The sequence below is a fragment of the Lynx rufus genome, unplaced genomic scaffold (assembly GCF_022079265.1).
Source record: "Lynx rufus isolate CCGP_SWC_20201006 ecotype Redwood Valley unplaced genomic scaffold, mLynRuf1.p SCAF_26, whole genome shotgun sequence".
NCBI classification, from domain to species: Eukaryota; Metazoa; Chordata; class Mammalia; order Carnivora; family Felidae; genus Lynx; species Lynx rufus.
The window spans coordinates 14,603,156-14,625,826 of NW_025814841.1; the positions used below are offsets into that span (position 1 = coordinate 14,603,156).

Below are 22,671 nucleotides of genomic sequence, written 5' to 3' on the forward strand. Positions count from 1 at the left end.
CTTTATATGGTGGCTTTCGTTGAACAAAAACTTAAAAATAATCTAGGAAATCTTAATGGTCATTTTCTTTATGCTTAATGCTTTGCATTTCTTGTGTATTTTCTCCTATCTTCTCCTCTAAATTTATATTTTGTCTACCACTCTTAGGACTTTGATTCACTGGGTACTGACATGGAGATATGGTGTGTGAATTACAGTGAATGATTTCATTCATTATAGGTACACAATTGTCTCATCATTGTATATTAGCAAGACTATCCCTTCCCTACTGCTCTGCAATGCCATTTTGTCACAAATCAAACATCAATAAGTGTGAGATTTTTCTACCCTTCTGGGCCCTCTCCTTTGTCCTATTGATCTGTTAATTTATCTTGGAACCAGTACCACACTGCATTGATTATTAGAGCTTTATAACGTATCTTGAGAGTTAAGAAAACGTTCTCTCACACACTTCACATATTTCACGAGTGTCTTGCCTATTCTTGGCCTTCTGAGTTTCCAAACAAAATTTAGAATAAGTTTGTCGATTGCCATTTAAGTGTCCTAGTGGAATTTTAATAGGAATTACATTTATATTTATAAATAAATTCAACATAAATAACACTGACATCTCTTCAATATTAAGCATTCTAATGGACATTGTAATTTGCTTCTATTTATTAATAAACACCATTTACTTAAGTATTGTGAGTATTTTTAATACCCTGTAACAAAGTTTACACTTTTCGTTCTGGGTAGGCATACACATCTTTACTTAAAATTTACTTCTACAAGAAAGCAGGAGGTGAGATAGAAGGAGGAAGATGAAGAAGGGAAGGAGGAGAAGAGGAAGGGAGAGGAGAAGGAGGAGCTGGGGAGGAGAAAGAAAATGGAGGAAGGAGAAAGACAGAAGTAGAAATAAGAGGAGGTGTGGGGAGAAGGGCAGAAAAGGAGGAGGAGGAGCAGAGAGAGAAGGAAATGAGGAGGACAGTAGAGGGAGGTCCAGTGGCAGGAAGAGGAAAGAGGACCTATTCTCTGGTCTATATTCAAGTCAGAACACTTTATTTTTTTTTTTTTTTAAGCTAACTCACCATTGCAGTTGCCATTGGATAGAGAATTGAGCAACGTGTTTTGTTCACACTGAAATGAAAATAAATATAAGGAAGAATAACATTATAAAAATTCATTTCTGTCCCTGAAAACAGCACACTTTTCTTTTCTCCATAAATAACAAAAAACTAGGCTCTGATAATATTTTCCATTAGCCTTTTTTTTCAGAATGATAAATACAACAAAACTGAAATAATAAAATAATCAATGTTTCTAAGTATTTATTAACTTGGTAGATAATTTATGTTACCAAGTCAGACTATCTTGTTTAGAACATTTTCTGCAAGACTAAGTTTGTTTTGATTTTTGATCAAATTAAACGTTTGCATGTGTTTTTGTGTAGTGTATCCAATCAGAAATTAACCTCATTAACACAACATTCCCTAACAGAGAGGCATTGACCATATATTTCATATTATATTAGAGTTAACTGTTCACTGGCAGCTCCATGAAAATGCCTGAGAAACATTATTGATCTATGGAAATGCTGGAAAATGAAAATAATCCTTTATTCTACAATTAAAGTTCTTTGAAATTGTCAATAATTGATGCCTCTAATGAGATCGCATGCTACCTACTTCTCAAAAGATTTATTGTCATTATTGTTGTTGATGACGATGATAGAAGTTGATATTTTTGACTACCTACTAATCACCAAGGACTGTATGTTAATTATTTAATCCTCAGAACAATCCTATGGAGTTGCTAATCTCATTTTCCATAGGAGGGAGCTAAAGATTGCAAAGGTTAAATAATTTGACCAAAGTCACAAAGTGAGAGAGAACCTGGGCTAAAACCAAAGCTCCTACCTTTCCGTTCAGAACCTCAGGCTCCCAACCACTACATTCTACTGCTTCTCACGCGAAATCCACTTCTTCCTCAAGGCTGACTAGAGAACATCTATTTTCTCTTCTTGATACCCAGAGATGCAGCTCATATACTTTAATTCTGGCTCTGACAGTTATCAGCTATATTTCCCCCAGGTATTTTACAGTTCTGAGTCCCAATCTCCCTTTTTTGTAACACTCACGTAATGCCACTTACATCATGGGGCTGGTGATGATTAAGTAACAGCCTAATTAAAAGGACTAGCCTCTGAGAGACATTCAAAGAATGTGAGTTTCCTTTCCCTGCTCTTATTGTTAATCCTGTCTGAAATCTGTGCAAAAGAATTTCAAGTAATTTATGTAGATACTCCACCCTCAGAGAGGTGAAGCGTAACTCCACACTCTTTAACTGTGGGCTGCACATAGCAATTTGCTTCCAAAGACTACCATAAGGAAAGGGTAGAAACAGAGTAACTTTACACCAGGGAAACCTGACAAATCCTACCCCAGGTAGGTGACCAAGGTTAACAACAGAGATACATCATATTGATAGTATATACCTTTGACATGATATGATGAAAATGGAACTTCATCTCTATAGTTTTATTCCTAAAACCCCATATCCCTGATCTTACCATGCTAAATTTCAGTAGAGGGGCATTCTACAAAATACCTGAACAATTCTACTCAAACTGTCAAGGTCAGCAAAAATAGAAAAGTCTGGGAAACTGTCACAGGGAAGCAGAATCTAAGGAGACAGGACAACTAAATGTAATGTGATGTCCTGGATCGAATCCTGGAACAGAAAAGGACATTTGGCAAAACTAAAGAAATCAGAACAAAGCAAGAACTTTAGTTAATGATAACGTATCCGTTTTGGTTCATTGATTGTAACAAATATGTTACACTAATGCAAGATGTTAATAACAGCAAAAAACCGTGTGGTGCAGAGTATAGAGGAATTCTCTGTACTAACACTTCTCAACTTTTTTGTAAGTCTAGAAGCTTTCCAAAAAAATAAGTCTATTTAAAAAAAACCTTGTTTAAGCAAAAGAAACTTTTGGATAAACAGCAGATTGAAACTTGCTTTGTAAAGTGATGCTTTGTAAAATGATGACTATTACGGGAGTATCTATAACCTATACAATAATGAACATGAATCCAATAAACACTAAGACTCTGAGATCCTCCTGAGTTTCTGTATTCAGGAAGATATTTAATAATGATATATAGGAAGTATATTGTTGCAGTATAACAAAACAGGAAATCCTTTTTCAGTTTGTGTTTTGAATATGATGCGATTCTTCTTGCCCCAGGATGTTTTAAATGCCTTTCCATTACCACCATCTGTTGAAAATGTAACTGTGAGAGGAGACCAAGGCCCCAGCAGAGCACCCTACTTTAGGAACTATGGGAATTGATGCAGACTCGTGACTGTAAACTGAACTTGGAACAGGTGCATGGTCCTTAAACAAGAAGTTGATATCCTAGGCGGACAGCACGTGACAAGGATAATATGAGATGCCCCAAAAAGCATCCATGCTACCCAAGACCACCCATTCAACCATTCTGAAGAAAGGTCTATTCGTGATTCTTCAGAGAGCAGACCTTCCAGATTACCATCTGAATGCTTATTGTACCCTTCGAAACTCACAGTATGTAAATACACACAATATTTGCATTATTCTCATAGTGAAATGTCCTCTCAAGAAATCATTCCTTATCATTATAGTTCTGAGTGAAAGAATCCCTTTGGATGTCATTATGTACCAGTAACCCAGATTCAATGAACTCTACTGGATTATCAGACTCAAATTTCTGAAGTCCCAAGTTGGTAAAATCATGTATGTGGTACCTCCTCACAGAAGGCTGTGTCAGTGAGGTTTACTTCTGACTTCATATGCTACAAGATGAGCATATGCCGATTGTCGATTCTAAAAACAAGTTGGAACAACTTTAGTCTTGCAGGAGAATATTCTAAGGAAAATATTGTCAACTATCAAAAAATAACTACTTACAAGAATAGTCACATCAGATACTCCACTAGACATGATAAGGCCTACAAAGAATCATATAATTTCAAGAAGTAAATCTACATTTTGGCAAAATAAGACCACAAAGTTCTCGTGGGTTCATTAGGTTATTTGGAAGCCCGGACAAATTTTCCCACAATACTGTTGTGCATGGTGGTTGTCAGCTTATGTCAGCCACAGGAAGCTACCTATCTCATAATACAGCTAAAAAATGTACTTTTTTAAGGCTTTAAAAAAAGAGGCCTTGTGGGGCGCCTGGGTGGCTCAGTGGGTTAAGTGTCTGACTTCGGCTCAGGTCATGATGTCATAGCTTGTGAGTTTGAGCCCCACGTTGGGCTCTGTGCTGACAGCTCAGAGCCTGGAGCCTGCTTCAGATTCTGTGTCTCCGTCTCTTCTGCCCCTCCCCTGCTCACACTCTTTTTCTCTCCCTCTCCCTCCCTCTTTCTCTCTCTCTCTTTCTCTCTCTCTCAAGAATAAATAAACATTTAAAAAATTTAAAAAATAAAAATAAAAAAGAGGCCTCATATCCAACGTGAACAACTAGGAATGAATATCCACCTTTGGCATGAGTGCAAGTTCTTCTCAATCCAAAATCACAGGTGGGTTCCTAATAATCTGAAGAAAGTGACATCCTAAAGAGCACAGTGAGAGTAAAAGACAGGGCTGGAGATACACAGGCAGGGCCAGCCTTGTGGGCTTGCAACCTGTGTAGTTACACAGGGTCCTATGCTTAGAAGGGTCTTCTTCTTGGTTTAATGCTCTCTATTGCCATCTTGAAATTCTTAGCAACTGTTGAACAAGGGAACTCATATTTTCATTTTGCATTGCACCCAGCAAATTTTTATAACTGATTCTGTATTTAGGGCCTCTACGGTGTGGATCAGTATGAGGCCCAGAGACAGAAGCATAAAGCTGCAAGGAACAGGAATGAGTTACTAAACAGCTCCTGAGCCACTAGAAATGAGAGAGTTAATGCCTCCTATGTACCTAAGTGACTGGGGATAATACACACTCAAGGATATAAGAGAATGAGATCTTTGTAATCTGGAGTAATCATGGAAAGCTTCATGGAGAGGCTATTATTTGCATTCAGTCAAACTAATAACATTAACTAATGTTTTATAGTATTGAGTAGGCCAGGCAGTATTCTAAGTGCTTTCCATATATTAACTCATTTAATCATCCTGATAATAGATAAGGAAACTGAATCACAGAGGGTTTAATAATAAACTCAGTTAAGTTCGTGCAAACTCAAGCAGCTCAGTTCCAAAGTCCATGCTAAGGGGCTTAAGGATTCAAATAATTACAGGTAGCTATTTACATAAAATCATCCTAATGCACATTTGATGTCTCTGTAAATTAAGATAACTTGTGGAGATAAAGAATGCTAGTTTTTTATAATAGTAATATAATGATGGCAACAGTTTATGCTTCTCTGAAGTCATTTATCATATTCTATCTCTTTTAAATTTGGATCTGACTCTTCTTTCTCTTGATAAAAAGGTCATTTAAAATAAATGATTTGTGGGGCGCCTGGGTGGCGCAGTCGGTTAAGCGTCCGACTTCAGCCAGGTCACGATCTCGCGGTCTGTGAGTTCGAGCCCCGCGTCGGGCTCTGGGCTGATGGCTCAGAGCCTGGAGCCTGTTTCCAATTCTGTGTCTCCCTCTCTCTCTGCCCCTCCCTCGTTCATGCTCTGTCTCTCTGTCGCAAAAATAAATAAACGTTGAAAAAAAAAATTTAAAATAAATGATTTGTCTTTTTATTTTTCTCAGGGTTATAGTACCTAGTACACATGTCTACTATATATATGTTGAATGAATGAATAAATGAACAAAGGAATGAATGACAGTGATTACCTAAAAACTAACTATAAGAACCAAATAAAAAGTATAATACAATATAAGTTTTGATGAGGGAGTGGTTTCCAAAGACTCTTGTATTATATTCCATGATACAGATCTTAGTATCACGATATAAGGTTATTTGTAGTACAGTAATAGGAACTAGCTTTCCTACCTTGCTGATATCATCCAGTAGCTGGTTGTTGGCATTTTCCTTTTGGATTATATTCATTAGATCAGCATGAAACTTCTTTGCATTCAGGAAAACAAGTGGGTTGTTTATTGAGATAATTTTCACCTGCTGAAGAGTTTCCTTTTGGAGGAGAATAGGAATAAATTCAGAGTTCTGATTGAAATAAAAGAGGGTAAGTCTATCCAAACAGTCTAAATCTTACAAATCCAGATGTCACTCAACGATGGAAGAATCTCTTAGCCAAGGTTTTCATTATTAAAATTTATTTGGAAAAGTTAATATACTATCATGCTTCTTCAGAAAAATATGTATTTCCTGTTTCCTAAGAAATATTAATAACCATGAGATGAGTCTGCATCTTTTCAGAAAATGGCATTTATTCCCACTGATTTGGGGGAGGCAACACCCTAAGATATCCAAAGAGTACCAGGAAGACCTACTCTTCCAAAAGTACCTCTTCCATACAATCTAGAAACTAAAAATTCATTCACTTAACCATCAGTATTTTTTTAATGAAAATATGTCCTAAACGATCAACTGTCAGTCATTTGCCTCATAATGATATAGCTTTCTTTTGGCTGGAATTATAACCTTGCAAGGGACTGACAGTCCTAATTAGGAGAAAGAAACCAAGAGATAGTATCTGGAAGGTAGTTTCACTTTGGGCAGGCCTAAATTACACCGGATTGCCTGGATGCAGGTAAGAGATGCAGGAAGGGAGAAGGAAAGTTTCCAAGCAAAAGGTGCCTGTTCTGGCCATTTCCCGGGTCTTCCTGGCAGCAATTGCTGATATGCAACTCAGACCGTGCTCTCCACGACATTTGGGGCAGGGGTCTGACCTAGAAATGGAGAAGATGGTGAATTCTGTCGAATAATTCCTTACCAACTAAATAAAGCAATACTCCTTCAGGCTTTAGTACTTGCATAGAAGAGAAAGCCCAGGGATTAATGAAGCAGACAGGCAGATAAAGAATGATAAAAACAAACAAAACACAACATTAGGTATGTGAATTTGGACAATTCATTTGATGACTCTCAGCTTCCTCATCTGTTAAAGTAGGTAAAATTTTAAACTACATAATCTCAAAAAGTTTCCATAGCTACGCAACTGATTAAACTCTAGAAAGTGAGATTTGCTACAAGTAAACAATTTCAGAAAACAAAAACTTATCAAATTAACTTTTAATCAAGAGTAAATCTCTTACAGAGAGAGACAAATCAAGAAACAGACTTTTAATTGTAGGGAATAAACTCATGGTTACCAGAGGGGAGGAGGTGGGGGTTGGGTGAAATAGCTGATGGGGACTAAGGGTGCACTTGTTGTGATGAGCACCGGGTGACGCAGGGAAGTGTTGAATCACTGTAGGTACACCTGAAACTAATATTACACTGTATGTTAACCTACTGGAATTTAAATAAAAACTTTAAAAAAAAAAAGAATAAATCTCTCACAAACCAAAAATAAAACCATGCTTGGGCTTGTCATATTTAGTTACCACAAAGCCCCACATCTTAAGATCGACCCACCAATCACATCACATGATTTGGCCAGTATGTTGTTTTGAGTTAAGAGAATTCGTTTAAATAGCACGTATTGGTTAAGGAATAGAGATTCAACTTGTGTCAGGAAAGAAACTCTCAATGGGGTTGAGTTCACCCCCCAAAGAGGTGTCCCAAGCTCAGATGTGTGTTTCATGTGAAGAAGGTGGAAAGCACGGATGGAGGAGAGGAGTGACAGAGCACTGCCATGCGTGAAGTTAGCTAAAAACCCCACCTAACAGCTCATGTTCCAATCTTACTTTTCTTTTCCTCCTATTTTTGATACAAAACATTAAATAGTTAGTGAATTGTAGTGTTCTAATAAAATTAAGCTGTCCATGTGACAGTTATGATTCAGGTGTGTGACTACACTGGAAATAGTCAAGGTTTAAAGATATGGAAGAATTTTGGCATGTTTATCTTCCTACAAATCCCCTCGTTCACTTTCCCACATGTTTAGTCCGAGAAGAAGGTACAGATTAGATAGAATTTATTAACCAGTAATCTTTAAGCTGAAAAATGGTCAAACTCGAATTGTGTTTCAAACCTAACAATGTCAAGGCTAATGTACACAGCTGTACGTGTAGGGTGGATACAGACTTTAGGGACCCTAGAGCCAGTTTGGGACTTTCTGTGAGCACTAATTCTCGTGGAAAATTAAAAAAAAAAAAAGAAAAGAAAAGAAAGGTATCATTGGTGGAAAACTTGAACCTGGGACCGTCTTAGGGCTCTAAACTCTAGTAGGCCTCTATGAAGCAAACTTTTTCACACTTAGTAAAACACAAGCCAGGGGAGCACCTGGGTGGCTCAGTGGGTTAAGCATCTGACTTTGGCTCAGGTCATGATCTCACGGTTCTTGGGTTCGAGCCCCACATCAGGCTCTGTGCTGACAGCACAGAGCCTGGAGCCTGCTTCAGATTCTGTGTTTCCCTCTCTCTCTGCCCCTCCCCCACTCATGCTCTGCCTATGTCTCTCAAAAATGAATAAATGTTAAAAAAATCTAAAAACACAGCCATAATGTATACAAATATTGAGTCACTATGTTGTACACCTGAATCTAATACAATAGTGTATGCTAATTATTCTTCAATTTAAATATACACACACACACACATTCCCTGGGTGTCACAGAAAGACTCCTGGTGCTACTTCCTACTTCTAATCTACTCAGAAATACTCTGACAATTGGTCCTTCTGGTGGGAGCCCAGTTCTCTTTGTTCTGAGGGCAATCACGAGATACAAAAACAAGTACATATGAAAAATAGAGGGGAAAAAAAGGTTACCCAAGCACTTACAAAGCAGGTTGAAAGTGAGGCCAATTTTTTAATTGCTAATATTTAAGTCAACATTTTTTTCCTCACTTTAAACTTGTTTTGGTCATCCTTCAGAACAAGAAACTAGAGCTCAAACACCACTGGCCTGCCCAAGCATGGACAGGGTAAGACAATTTACATAAGCTGTTTCCTTAAAAAGATGGCCTCTGTGCAAGAAGCCAATCCTACTGGCACTCCATAACCATTCAATTACCCTCTGCTAATAATACAGTCTCACTGACTGTGTTAAAAATAATAAAAGCAATAGCATGATCCCACCTTGCTTTATTTCCTTCCCTAGTCCCTATCTTCTTCCATCATTTAATTAGGAATAGACTGTTTAGTTTGACTATTTTATGCAACTTAGCTAGTAAAATAGAGGTTTCCAATGCCTCAACTAATGTGGGCCATGATTCCACTGTGAGATATAATTCTAGAAACCACGCTATCATCTTCTCTGAACGCTAACACAAGATTTTTTTGTTGTTTGTTAATTTGTTGTATGTCAACTGCTACAAGTATGGTGGTCACACATACCACTGAAAATTCATGATAATTAAAAATAAGATAATCATGTATTTAAAGTCATACTTTACTTATGGTACCTTAAAGCTATCTGAACTACAAATATTGTTAATAATTACACAAAGGAAAAGAAAACTAAACTTACGCCATCCGTTTCTGTCTTCACTTTAAATTCCATTTCTTTCATGTTTTTTATATTCAGAGTCTTTGCTCTAGAATTCAGGCAGACAAAAAATAAAATGTCACTTCCTGATCACTACATTAGGAATGAAAATGCAAAAAGGATGTCATTTTATCTTAACAATTAGAACATACCCATAATAGTTAAAATTTTATATCGTATTTGTGCATAAAACATGGGTAAATCTCTATTTCTCTGGGATTCTCAGGAATAGAGTGTAACACTAGAGACATCTAAGTAGAGATTAATAAATACAATCGACCTCATCTGGGTTCCCAGAGCCCCATCTCTATAAGCCACAAGAGGCAGATTGACAAAAAGAATTGTAAGAGAGTATATGGTGTTTGGGGAAATCTTGTTTTAGGGGAAAAAGAAGTAAAGAGAGAGTCAATGGCAAGATAGGACCAGATACTGATGAATCTACACAGACAGATTTCTATAGAAGTCTTTTTATAGAATCGACACAGATAAAACGTAAAAATTTTTGAAGTATATTATTTCACAAAGAATTTCAAGAGAAGGATGAGACATGAGTAGAAGCATTATCAGATGATGAACACTGAGAAAGTAGAAAAAGAATTGGTCAAAATAGGGGAATGGCTTACAGATATGCAGTAACAATCTTCAATATATGATCTAGAATTCTTCAGTAAATTATCTAGAAGAAATCTTTATATGTATAAAAATCTGGCTTCTGAAAAATTAAATTTACTGAAGTTATTTAATTTTCTAAATGATTTAGATTTTATATGGTCACTGAATAATATATCCCCCTCACTTGACTAAAAAAAAAAAAAAACAAAAAAAAAAAAACCAGCTCCATGATACCCTGTTTGGCTATGAGTTAATTTACTTTGATATCAAGATTTTATATACTCTATAGTGTGGACAAGATATTTCTCTTACTTAAAACCAATACTGTTATGTATCATTACATAGATAAAACCTTTTCTTTTCATCTCTAATTCTCTGATGCCAAGTAAAACATGAGAATAGCACTAAATATTCCACACAAATAAAAGTAACTGGCAATACCATACTTTGTTACTGTGTCAAAACAAACAGCATTTAAGTAAGATCTTACCTTGGGAAGCGACCAATCACGATAGCTATGGTGCAGACCACACCAAACAACAGCCCCACGTTGGCAGCAAAGCATATTGTAAATACGTATGTACTGACCCAGATGCCCTAGAAGAGAAACAGGAAACCGAAGATGCAAGTCCTTTGGTATTCTCTCCTCTTATGATCGTTAAATTTCTCACCATCTTATTCTATAGCATTCCTGTAAACAAAACCCTCAGCAAGAACAGATTATTTTAAAAGTGGTGAACAGAAGCCCAGGAACACAGAAACAAATCCTGGTCCCATGAGACTCTCAGCAGGCAAAGGTGGGGAAAAGGCACATTCTTTTATTTCTAGAAACTGCCAGCCCTTAGTTCAATCCCCAACAACACTTTATTTAAATATCTGTAAATAACTGGTTGATGTGTACGATTCAAAAGCATTGCCATAATTTTCCACTGTTTTCTCATTTAATGTAATAATACTACAAGCAATTGTTAGCAGATTTTTGGTCATTCCCAACAATTTCTGTTTTCTAGGATTCCTATACAAAGAACTAATGTAGTAAGACCCTCAAGCCCTAATGGTTAAAACAACTGACTCAAATACTACCAAGGCCACCTTTAGATCAGCTACTCTAAAGATTATTATACTTTTATTTGCAAGAGCCAATTTCTTATGAAATTCTGAAAGCTAAAAAATCTGACCCAACTTAGCCCTTGGAAATATTTCAGAAGATGGCAAGAAAGATCTTTTTTCCTTTAGTTGGGATTCCAACATTATTGCAGTTTTGTCCACCACCTGAAATTATAATCAGCAACCAAATATTGTATATAGTTGACATTTCTAAGTTTGTTACTGACAAAAAAAAAATCTTTAAAAGCAAAATAATTTGTGAAATCCAGAAGGTTGTATTTTTTAAACAGAAAATCCTGCATTTATCAAATTGTAGACCAACAAAATATTCAAACTCTCTCTTTCCCTCAAATTATCTGCATTACTTTACCTATGCATACAATTCCAAGTTGACTTCTTTCTGTCCTAATGTCTATATTATCACTTTAAAATATCTTCAACAACCTAATTCAATTTATTTGCAAATGAAAAAGTTAGAAACTTTTTTATCTAATCTGACTATAGCACAGATTCTTGTGGTGCTGGGTGAGACCAGTTTGAAGCAAATGTTTCTAAATAGCATTTTTTACTCAAAATGCTTTTCCTTTGTATTATTTATCTTAAATGGAGCTTGAACTGTTTTTCACGATGGGTTATTTTGAAAACCTAAGCTGTTGGACACAAATGGAGGGACTTTTTATCTAGAAAATTCTTTTTGATATAGAAGAAACAACCATTCTGGAGTAAAAAAGAAAATATACCGTTTTTTAAGTTTATGTATTTATTTATTGGGGGGGGGAAGGAAGGGGAGGGACAGAGAGAGAGGGAGAGATAGAATCCCAAGCAGGGTCCATGCTGTCAGTGCAGAGCCAGATGTGGAGCTTCATCTCATGAACGATGAGATAATGACCTGAGCCAAAATCAAGAGTCAGACACTTAACTGACTAAGCTAACCAGGTGCCCCAAGAAAATATATCTTAAGTGTTCCCATGTTCAGATCCATCACCAAGAAATGTAATGCTAAGTTAGCACTTATTATGACATCATCCTCAGCCTGTCATCCTATAGGTAGACACTGAGATGTTTTTCCTCTAGTCAGGCAAAAAGACAGTCATTTGAGTCTTATATTTGTGTAAGTGTAATTTTTCCTCCCTAGTGTATTACAGTATGCTTCATCCCATACAAAATAAGGCTGCAAGTTTTTGACCATTACTTCAATTTGCCATGATTGCTTTGTTTCTTACTCATCTCCTAATACTGACTGAACCGCCTGGGTGTGGCAGAACAAGACCTCACCAAAAGCTTGTAAGTCCAATTCCTCATGGCCAACCTCCATGGTTCAATATAGCATAGGGAACTGAGGATCCTGGTCCCTGCCATTTAAAAAACCGCAGGGCCCAGAGGCCTTGATTTATCAAAGCAACCAAAAATTTTGGTACCATCTGGTTCTATTTTTAAAGCATATTTACTTTCCCACAACATCATCTATTGTGAGTTAGGTTCCCATTGCTTAGTTGTTTCCCAGGGCTACATTTATAGTTTTGAAAAAAAATATCAAATGTAAATTAACAACATAGACCAGTAAATAGTTCCATTGGTTAGAGTAAGTCCCCACATGGTTCTGTAACAATTTCAACTAAAGATCCAAGTGTTGTTTTTCAGTTATAAGGAATTAGTTAACTCTCAGTCCCGTATTTTTTCATTATGTGTTACCACCTGATCCCTTCTCTACTGGCACTGATAGCCTCTAAACACAAGGTAACCCCAAAGCTGACCTCAAGTCGAAAACACATAAACACATAAACCCTTGCACCATTGAGCAGCTACTCAATCGCTTTACCTCTTCCTGGTCTGTTTTGGTGATTGATACACATTATTATATTTCTGTAGCTGTGAATTCTATTCTCACCGTTCAGTTACTCAAACTCAGCTCTGAGCTAATGAGTCAGGCCTCATTTTGGATTCCTATTCCCTCATTACCTCAGGGTTTTGATCTATAACTCAAAGTGGAATCAGTATTTAACTGTAAAAAATTTTAAAAAAATAAAAATTTTTAATTTTTCATGTGATGACTGCTCATATGACTTTTTTGAAAATTTTTTTTGAATTTTTTTTTTACATTTTTTAAAATTTATTTTTGAGAGACAAAGAGAGGCAGAGCACAAGTGGGGAAGGGGCAGAGAGAGAATGCGACACAGAACCCGAAGCAGGCTCCAGGCTCCGAGCTGTCAGCACAGAGCCCGATGCGGGGCTCGAACTCACAAACCGTGAGATCATGACCTGAGCCGAAGTCGGACGTTCAACTGACTGAGCCACCCAGGTGCCCCTCACGTGACTTTTTAAAATTTCAACCTTCAAATTATTTTACATATACACACATCTTTGGTAACTCCACATCCATGATATTTTAGACATATTCTATCTATTGAATAATCTGGATGTATTCTACCTTGGGTAATATAACCTATATCCAAAAAGTCTATGTAATATTCTGACAATAAGTGCTCTGCCCAGATCATATCCAGATCATCCACAGCTTCTCACTGTTGTTCCTTAGCAACTAAGAGATACTTGTCCACTTCAATCTTAGGAGGGCTTTGTCAAGCTAAACCCAATGTTTCATTCAACCATCATGCGTTTGCTATATCCTCGTCACCTTTCTCAACCATACTTTTTGTGCACACCATACTATTTACTCCAAATTTTCAACTATCACCTCTACATAGAGACTACCAATTCTGAGCTATTAAACCATTTACCAAACTGTCTACCAATACCATCAAACCCAATATGTCCAAATGCAAACTCAATAACTTCCCCCCAAAATCTCCCCTTCCTTCAATGTTCTTTCTGTTACATTACTAATATTCTTCAAGACACTACAATCAGAGGGGCGCCTGGGTGGCTCAGTCAGTTGAGCGTCTGACTTCGGCTCAGGTCATGATCTCGCGGTTTGTGAGTTCGAGCCCCGCGTCGGGCTCTGTGCTGACGGCTCGGAGCCCGGAGCCTGCTTCGGATTCTGTGTCTCCTCCTCTCTCTGCCCCTCCCCTGCTCATGCTCTGTCTCTCTCTGTCTCTCAATGATAAATAAACATTAAAAAAAATTTTTTTTAAGACACTACAATCAGAAACCATGGAATCATATTTACTTTCTCTTCTTTTATCTACTTGTCCAATCACTTCCCAAGTCCTATCAATTATTAATAAAAACTTATCTCAAACCATACCATCTTCTCAATTCACTGAGACTGCCCTAAGTCACACTTTACTATGTCTTGCCTAGACTATTCTGACAGCCTATTAACGTCCTGCTTTTGTTATCAGCACTGTAAGCCATTTGCCATACCGCTGCCAGGATTATATTTTTAAGTATAGATTTGGATAGCAGATATAGATAGTATATTAAAGGCATTTTTAGTCTACTACCTTCTATTAAAATCCGTCCAAAACAATATAAAGAATGAATGTATAGGGAGGAAAACCCAGTTTCAATGAGACAAGAACATGGTCACGACTCTTAACTATAAAATATGGTGTAGGATGCCTGGGTGGCTCAGTTAAGCGTCCGACTTCAGCTCAGGTCACCATCTTACGGTTCGTGAGTTCAAGTCCTGCGTCCGGCTCTGTGCTGACAGCTTAGAGCCTGGAGCCTGCTTTGGATTCTGTGTCTCCCTCTCTCTCTGCCCTGTCTCTGCTCATGCTCTCTTTCTCTCTCTCAAAAATAAACATTACAAAAATTTAAAATATTGTGTAGATTTGACAAATACTGTGAAATTTGGATGATATCAAGGAGGACACTGGAAGCCAACACATTTACCCTCAAATTTCAATCAACTATAGATTTCTTGAAATGAATGTAACGGCTTTTTAAATTCTATATAGTAATATTTTGATGACAGCTCTAAGCTCTTGGGGCAATGGTGGGCCACCACAGAAGGAAATGCATGCATCTAATCTGTATTTGATACCATAGAAAGAAGAGCAGCAAAATGAAATGCCATTTGTATCGCTTGCATCCCTGCTTCCTAAGAGTAGGAGACTGACAGAGGTGAAGCAAGGTGAAGAATGGAGAGAAGGCAGCAAGTGTCAGGTCACAAGAGAGCCTGTGATTGTGAGGCTTTGTTTCAACAAGGGCCACATCTTCTGATGACATACCTACATCAGAGCCGTGGGCTGCGCTAGTGCCCTTCCCACATTATTTTTCAGCAAACAGGTCCACTAAAAATGCATTATAATCATAAAAGAATCAACAAGGGACTTATTCATAGAAATGGGGGAAAGAAAGAAAACAATGAAACAGAGACAGAGGGTAGATTTAGACATGTAATAGGCAATATAATCACATACAACACACACACACACACGCACACACACACACACAAATAGATTTGAAAGGTCAAAGAAGAAAAACTGTATTTAAAAAAGAAACCTGAAAGATTAAAAAATAAGCTGGAAGAATTTAGAAAAGGATGTGGATGGAAATAAAAACAGTAGAGATAAAATCCATATTTAAAGCTAAAAAAAAGGATAATCACAACTAGAAATCCATAATCTGAGACACAGTAAATAGTCCAGAGAAACCACATACACACTCCCAAAAATAATCATAGGAAAATGTATAGATACAAAAAGACAAAATAAAATCAGAAAATATATAATTCATTAAAAGAACATCTGGTTTGAAAAAAAAAATGTTCAAAAATATATTAGAAGAAAAAATTTGTATATAATCCTTAATTTTGGGATAAAAAATATATGTCACTCTCATAGGAATTTGATACTGGGTATTCAGCCACAAGAAATATTCTGATAATATTACCAAATTCATGGGCAGGTAAGACTTTCACTGAGCATCCATGCTGAAAAACTAATTCAGATAAAATAACAAATCGTGTTGGGGCACGTGGTGGCTCAGTTGGTTTAGTGTCCAACTCTTGATTTCAGCTCAGGCCATGATCTCCCAGTTCATGGGTTTGAGCCCCGCATGGGGCTCTGCACTGACAGTGCAAAGCCTGCTTGGGATTCTCTCTCCCCGTCTCTCTGTCCCTCCCCTGCTCATGCTTGCTCTCTCTCTCTCTCTCAAAATTAATAAATAGGGGCGCCTGGGTGGCGCAGTCGGTTAAGCGTCCGACTTCAGCCAGGTCACGATCTCGCGGTCCGTGAGTTCGAGCCCCGCGTCAGGCTCTGGGCTGATGGCTCAGAGCCTGGAGCCTGTTTCCGATTCTGTGTCTCCCTCTCTCTCTGCCCCTCGCCCGTTCATGCTCTGTCTCTCTGTCCCAAAAATAAATAAACGTTGAAAAAAAAATTAAAAAAAAATTAATAAATAAACTTAAAAAAAAAAAAAACATGTTGACCTGTGATTTCTCTGCCTTATCCCTCAATACCCAAAGACAGTGCCAAGTCTAAACAGTCCTGAGGGAAGCATGTTAGACTCAGTCAAAAACTTCCTTCTACTATGAAAGAAAAAAAAAAGGGGAATATAAAACACATGAGCCTTTCTTGAAAAACTATTTGTTGATGACATACAGAAAACAAAGAGATGAATTGAAAAAAATAACTCAGGAATGAGAACCTGTATTAAAAAAAAAAAAAAACTAACTAAAAGTAACCACTAAATGCCTTCAATCTTCCATGTTCTATAACTAAATGACATCATCTTCCTGCAATGATGTTCCTAACTAGAAACTCAGAAGTAGTTCTAGACTGATGCACTGTATATGATGAATTGGTGGTGAGGACCAATGAATGCAATGTTTTAAATATTTTTCAAGCTTATTTCTTCCTCTTGAACCTCCTGGTCTCAGTTTTGTTCCAGGCTTTTCTCACTTATCTGCCTGACTTACTAACACAGTTTCATCCATCTTCCCTAAATTACTCAAGCAATCCTTCTAATACACAAATCTCATTCTTATTTCTCCTTTCGGTGATTTCTATACCCCATCTGTTACTAGATGTTCTACCATCATTTCCTGGAAGAAGCCTTCCCTGGCATCTCTTCCCTTCCAATATGGTAATGTGCTCCATCTTATGTAATTAATGAGTTCCTTAGGATTACCTTTATCTGAGTTACCAAATAAACTGTAATTCAGTCTGCATCTTCTAATTTCTCTATTTTCATGTGCTACTTTACACATATCACCTTTAAAAAGCCATGATCCTCCATCAGTCTGGCTAATTTTAATCTCTTGGCCTGCTGATCAAATACAGTTCCTTCAAGTCTCAATTCACATTTCAGCTCTGCTGTCGGAGTGTTTTTTATCGACCCAGTCCAAACTAAATGGTCCGGCCTCCATTTTTTTCCCAGCGCTGAGCTTGTACATTTTAAAAAATATTTTTAATGTTTATTTTTGGGAGAGAAAGAGCGCATGCGCATGTGTGAGTGAGGGCGTGGTGGAGAGAGAGGGAGACACAGAATCCCAAGCAGACTCCAGGCTCTGAGCTGTCAGCACAGAGCCCGATGCGGGGCTCAAACTCATGAGCTGTGAGATCATTACCTGAGCTGAGGTCAGATGCTTAACTGACTGAACCACCCTGGTGTTCCCCCCCCACCCAAGCTTGTATTTTTGCTTCCGGGTCATGTTGTAGCATGCCTTTCATAGTAAGTTAATGTTTCTGTCTGCTTCCTGCACAAATGTTAAGTGTTGGGAGGAGACAAGTAGTTCTTATTTATCTCTGCATTCCTCATGGCACCCTGCTGGAAGCCGAGCTATCCAACCAGCCTGATGGCTCGGCCTTCTCGTACTCCCACTTTTATGTAATTTGGCCTTAATAAAAGTACCTGGGGAATTGTCTGTTGGGGAATTGCCCTTGACAGGCCCCTTGGGAAAAGAACCATTGGGAAAGAAATAAGGTTCCGCCAGGAAATTGTGCGGCCCTACGTTTAGCCCTTGCCACCCCCTATAAAGACTCCTCTACCTAAAGGAAGGATAGCTTCACACGTTTGCCAGCAAAGGAGGGACAAATGGATTTGAAAGCCCCACTCCGGCAACAAAGGAGTGTATCTGTGGGCACAGGTTAACTCCAACCCCTAGGCCCACTTGGCCCCCAGGAGGCATTCCAGATGATGATTGAACTTAGTCGGTTAAAGTACAGAATGGTTCATTAGTTCCTAGGTGCATTGTCTCTCTGAGAATGTATAAGGTGTGGGTTTCTAAGGCCCTCTTGGCCCCCTCCTGGCACCTCGGACCAAGGCGAACACTTTTGTTCCTCAAACCACAAATGGTTCGGGAAAACAACTAAGAGGTCATTTCCCTGTAACTGTTCCACTTGAGGTGTTGAGAGATAGATGGCTTTTCACGAAAACAGCAAAACAAATGCTTTATAGATTATAGATAAATGTAGATACATAATGAAAATAACATGAAGAAATTAATCAATAAGCGAAGGGCAGGAGGAAACGTTATGAGAAAATAACCATGTTATTCCTTGAAGGGTGATTACACATTGGCACATTTTTAGAACTAGGTAATGCCAGAAAACGTAGATGACGTCCGCTACGAGGAAATTGCTAACAAATATAATGCCACGTTTGCCACAATAAAGCGGCCAGTTCAACACGCTGCTGTTGTCTGTGCCCATTTTTATTTATTTATTTATTTATTTATTTATTTATTTATTTATTTTATTATTATTATTTTTTTTTTTTCACTTTTTCGCCGACGCCGTTCATCCTTCGGGAACCCCTGGACCTGCTGGAGCTGGACTCCGGCAGCACCCAGCATTGTACTGCGGGAGGGTACTGAGCCTTGAGAGAAGTATTACGAAAGTGGGCACCATCACAAAGTAGGCACCCAAAGTCGGAACAAAGATTCTGAAGGAGGGGGGATATATAGCTAATTGCATTTCAATATGATGAATGTCACAATAAAGAGAAGGTACTTACGAAATACTTTACCCATATGGGAAAGAGAACGAATTTTGGATACTCCCACACGGACACATTTCTCTAGAATTAGTATGTCATACATTTCTGTTAGCAGAAGCCACACTTTATCATTGTTCAGTATGATTTAATCCCCTAATATCCAATTAACATAATGCTCCTCTCAATGTAACGCCTCTAAAACTAAAATGAGCCTTTTTATGTTTAGAAGGAATATGGTCACTGTTAAGTTTACATGTGCCCACAGATACACTCCTTTGTTGCCGGAGTGGGGCTTTCAAATCCATTTGTCCCTCCTTTGCTGGCAAACGTATGAAGCTATCCTTCCTTTAGGTAGAGGAGTCTTTATAGGGGGTGGCAAGGGCTAAACGTAGGGCCGCACAATTTCCTTGCGGAACCTTATTTCTTTCCCAATTGGTGCACCTGGGTGGCTCAGTCGGGTAAGCATCAACTCTTAGTTTCGGCTCAGTTCATGATCTCATGGTTCGTGAGTTCAAGCCCCGTGTAGGGCTCCGTGCTGACAGCACACAGCTTACTTAGGATTGATCCTCTCTCTCCCTCTCTCTGCCCCTCCCCTGCTTGCTCTCTCTGTCTCTCTCTCAAAATAAGTCAATAAACTTTAAAAAATTTTTTAAAATATACATTCACCCTATATTAATGTAACACATTTCTTAGCAATTAATGACAGTTCTTCATATGTCTTCTATTAGTGTGCACTTCCTTGATGAGCTTCACTTCCAGAATCACTTCATAATGGAAATTGAGAATCACCAGTCCATTCAATTTAGCTAGCATTTCTTTATAAGTTCTCAAGCAAAAGGGGTGCCTGGGTGGCTCAGTCGGTTAAGTGTCTGACTCGACCTCAGCTCAGGTCATGATCTCACGGTTCTTGAGTTCAAGCCCCATGTTGGGCTCTGCACTGACAATGCAGAGCCTGCTTGGGATCCTGTCTCTCCCTGTCTCTGCCTCTTCTCCGCCTGCACTCTCTCTCTCTTTCAAAATAAATAAGTAAACTGCAAAGTTCTCAAACAAAACATCAATCAAAATTGGACAAAATTCCACTTCTGTTTCTTATAAAGACATATTCTATTTTAATGCCTCAATAGTCTGAAAAAAATAAACAGTAGTTTACAAGTAGCGGACAAGTCTCAAATGGCCAAAACTATTTTTCTGCAAATAAAAATATTAAAAGCTGATTTTGCAATACATGGTCAAGCCAAAGACAGTAATTTTAGGTCAAATATCTACTTACCCAATCAATTTTATCCACATTCCAGTATTTTTTTAAGTCCCGAAACTGTATTAGCATTCCCTTCAATCCCACGACAATAATACTTGCGAGAACACACTATAAATAGGAAATAAGTTGATGAAGAAGATAAAGATTTTAATCTGAATTTAAAAGGACCAAGGTATTTTTGTTTGTTTTTAAAGTACTTACTAGAGAAAAGCAATCACCATTTAGAAGACTAAAACAATACTCATTTTGTTTAGAACCAACCTATTATTGTACTTTAGGAATATACTATCAATTCTAGAAAATCACAGTGTAAAACTTAACGCCATTCTAAAACACAAGAAAGAAAAAAAGGAAAGTCATGAATTGTAAGGGTGTATGTTATATAGCTGAATGTACTCTTTAATTATCTACTGCCATTTGAAACTTGTTGCAGAAAATTAAATATTTATATTATATATCTCTTGATAATTGCCTTCAATATCAATTATCTGGTTTCACCTGAAGATATTTATAACTCTCTGGAAAGGTGAACTTGATTATTAGATGATCCTCCTGTGGAAATGATTTATTCTCACTATATGAATGAAGAATTAGAACAAGACAGGACTGAGATGGTCTCTGGCCCCCAGAAGACCAGGAACTTACTTGGGTCACATTGGTGCCCCAGGCTTATGAAAAGCAAGGTAAACACTGGTTAACACTGGTGTTCTGAATCAGTTTGTATAAAGATGTATCAAAGGTGGCAAGATGTATTTGATTTCCTACTCCATTGCCCTGCACACATTTTTTCCAACAGTCCAAGTTCTGATAAAGCTCTTCCAAAGCCTATTTCTTATAACAGAGATTGCCCAGTTCTCCCCTCCAAATGAGCCCAGAATAAATTTAATTCCACAATGCCATGTTTACACGTGAGCCTAAGAAATAGAAAACAGCCACAGTCCTTTCCCATTCCTCCCCCATCACAGGTGGCCTCTGTCCACCTTCCCTTCATTCAATCATTACTTATGTCACGTGGCTTTCATATGCAGGATCATTGAATCCACTCTCGTAAGATATTTTAATATACAATGATTTCGTTAAAAGTAATGTTGACAAGTAGATATTGAAAAAGGACTACTGTACCATGGGCAGCCAGTAAAGCAAAGGTCCTATGGCATAGATGACTATCAGGATAAGAACGCAAGATATTAAACAAGCCACCTGTAAAGTACAAGACAGACAAAAAAGAAAGTGTTGGACTTTCTTATTATTCCAAAGTTATGGGGGAAATATAATTCTTAGTTCATCTTGATTATAAAAAACCAAATGTTAGTGCATGATTGTTAAACTGCATAGACTACCATTATCTGTATTTTGCAGCAGAGGAAACCCAAACGTGACAGCTGACAAACTGGTGCAATCAAATTAAGTCAGTGATGAGAGAAAAGCAATTCCACGCAAAGAAATAGGACACCATCAACTTTTATCACACATCACAGCAATGGCTTTTTTTGTTTAATAGTGAAAGTGACATTTCAATTAAAAGTCCTTTAGCCCATTGTTGTTCAGCTTGACTCTCTTCATTTCGTAGCGAGGTTGAATAATAACTGAATATGCAGCTTAGAGTTTTTTTCTCTGCTGATGATAAATTTCCACCGAAGCATTTATTCTCTTTGGAGTTCTTTGTTAGGAAGGGTTCTAGGATGAAGCAGTTATACGGGATTATAGGAGCAGTCTCCGTAGTGAAATAGGCTTAATTTTATTAATCCTGAAGAGTCATTAGTGTCGTGTTCCAACCAACTCAACCTGCTGACAAAAGGCAATTCAGAACACCTGACCCCTAGCTATGCTCCACTTGATAGAGAACCTGATCTCACATAAGTGAATGTGCATGACTTAATAAAAACATTTGGCCAAACTGTCAGCCTAACAGGAGAAAAGAGGGCTTTCATGGGACCACAAAGATGCCCAGAATATCATTATGGGGATAGGACAGGGAAGCAGGATCTATCACAATGGCTAAAATGAAAAATTAATATGTAAACAGTCTATCAATATCAAGGGTCAGCAAGGACTTAGAGCAACTGGAGTTTCCAGACATTGCTGGTGGGAACACAGTATAGTAAAACCACGTTGAAAGGAGTTTGATGGTTTCTTATGAAGTTATGCATACACTTACATGTGTCCCAGAACTACCTAAGAGAAATGAAACATATGCTCATGAGAATACCTATATGCAAATAATTATAGCAGCTTTATTCATAAACACCAAAAATGATAAATAAGTGAAATCCCACCAATTGGTGAATAGATAAATTATGGTACATCCATACAGTAGAATACTACTC

At 37.8% G+C, this 22,671-nt stretch overlaps 1 protein-coding gene across 1 annotated transcript in view; it reads right to left on the reverse strand.

Moving 5' to 3' along the window:
- SLC26A7 (solute carrier family 26 member 7) overlaps positions 1-22,671 on the reverse strand; it is a 115,933-nt gene that overhangs the window by 15,286 nt on the left and 77,976 nt on the right. Inside the window, exons 9-14 of the mRNA XM_047089005.1 lie at positions 21,467-21,544; positions 20,357-20,452; positions 10,628-10,734; positions 9,508-9,574; positions 5,967-6,104; positions 1,071-1,119 (exon numbers count right to left, since the gene is read on the reverse strand). Of these exons, the coding sequence (XP_046944961.1) occupies positions 1,071-1,119; positions 5,967-6,104; positions 9,508-9,574; positions 10,628-10,734; positions 20,357-20,452; positions 21,467-21,544 (535 nt within the window). The remainder of the gene's footprint in view (positions 1-1,070; positions 1,120-5,966; positions 6,105-9,507; positions 9,575-10,627; positions 10,735-20,356; positions 20,453-21,466; positions 21,545-22,671) is intronic.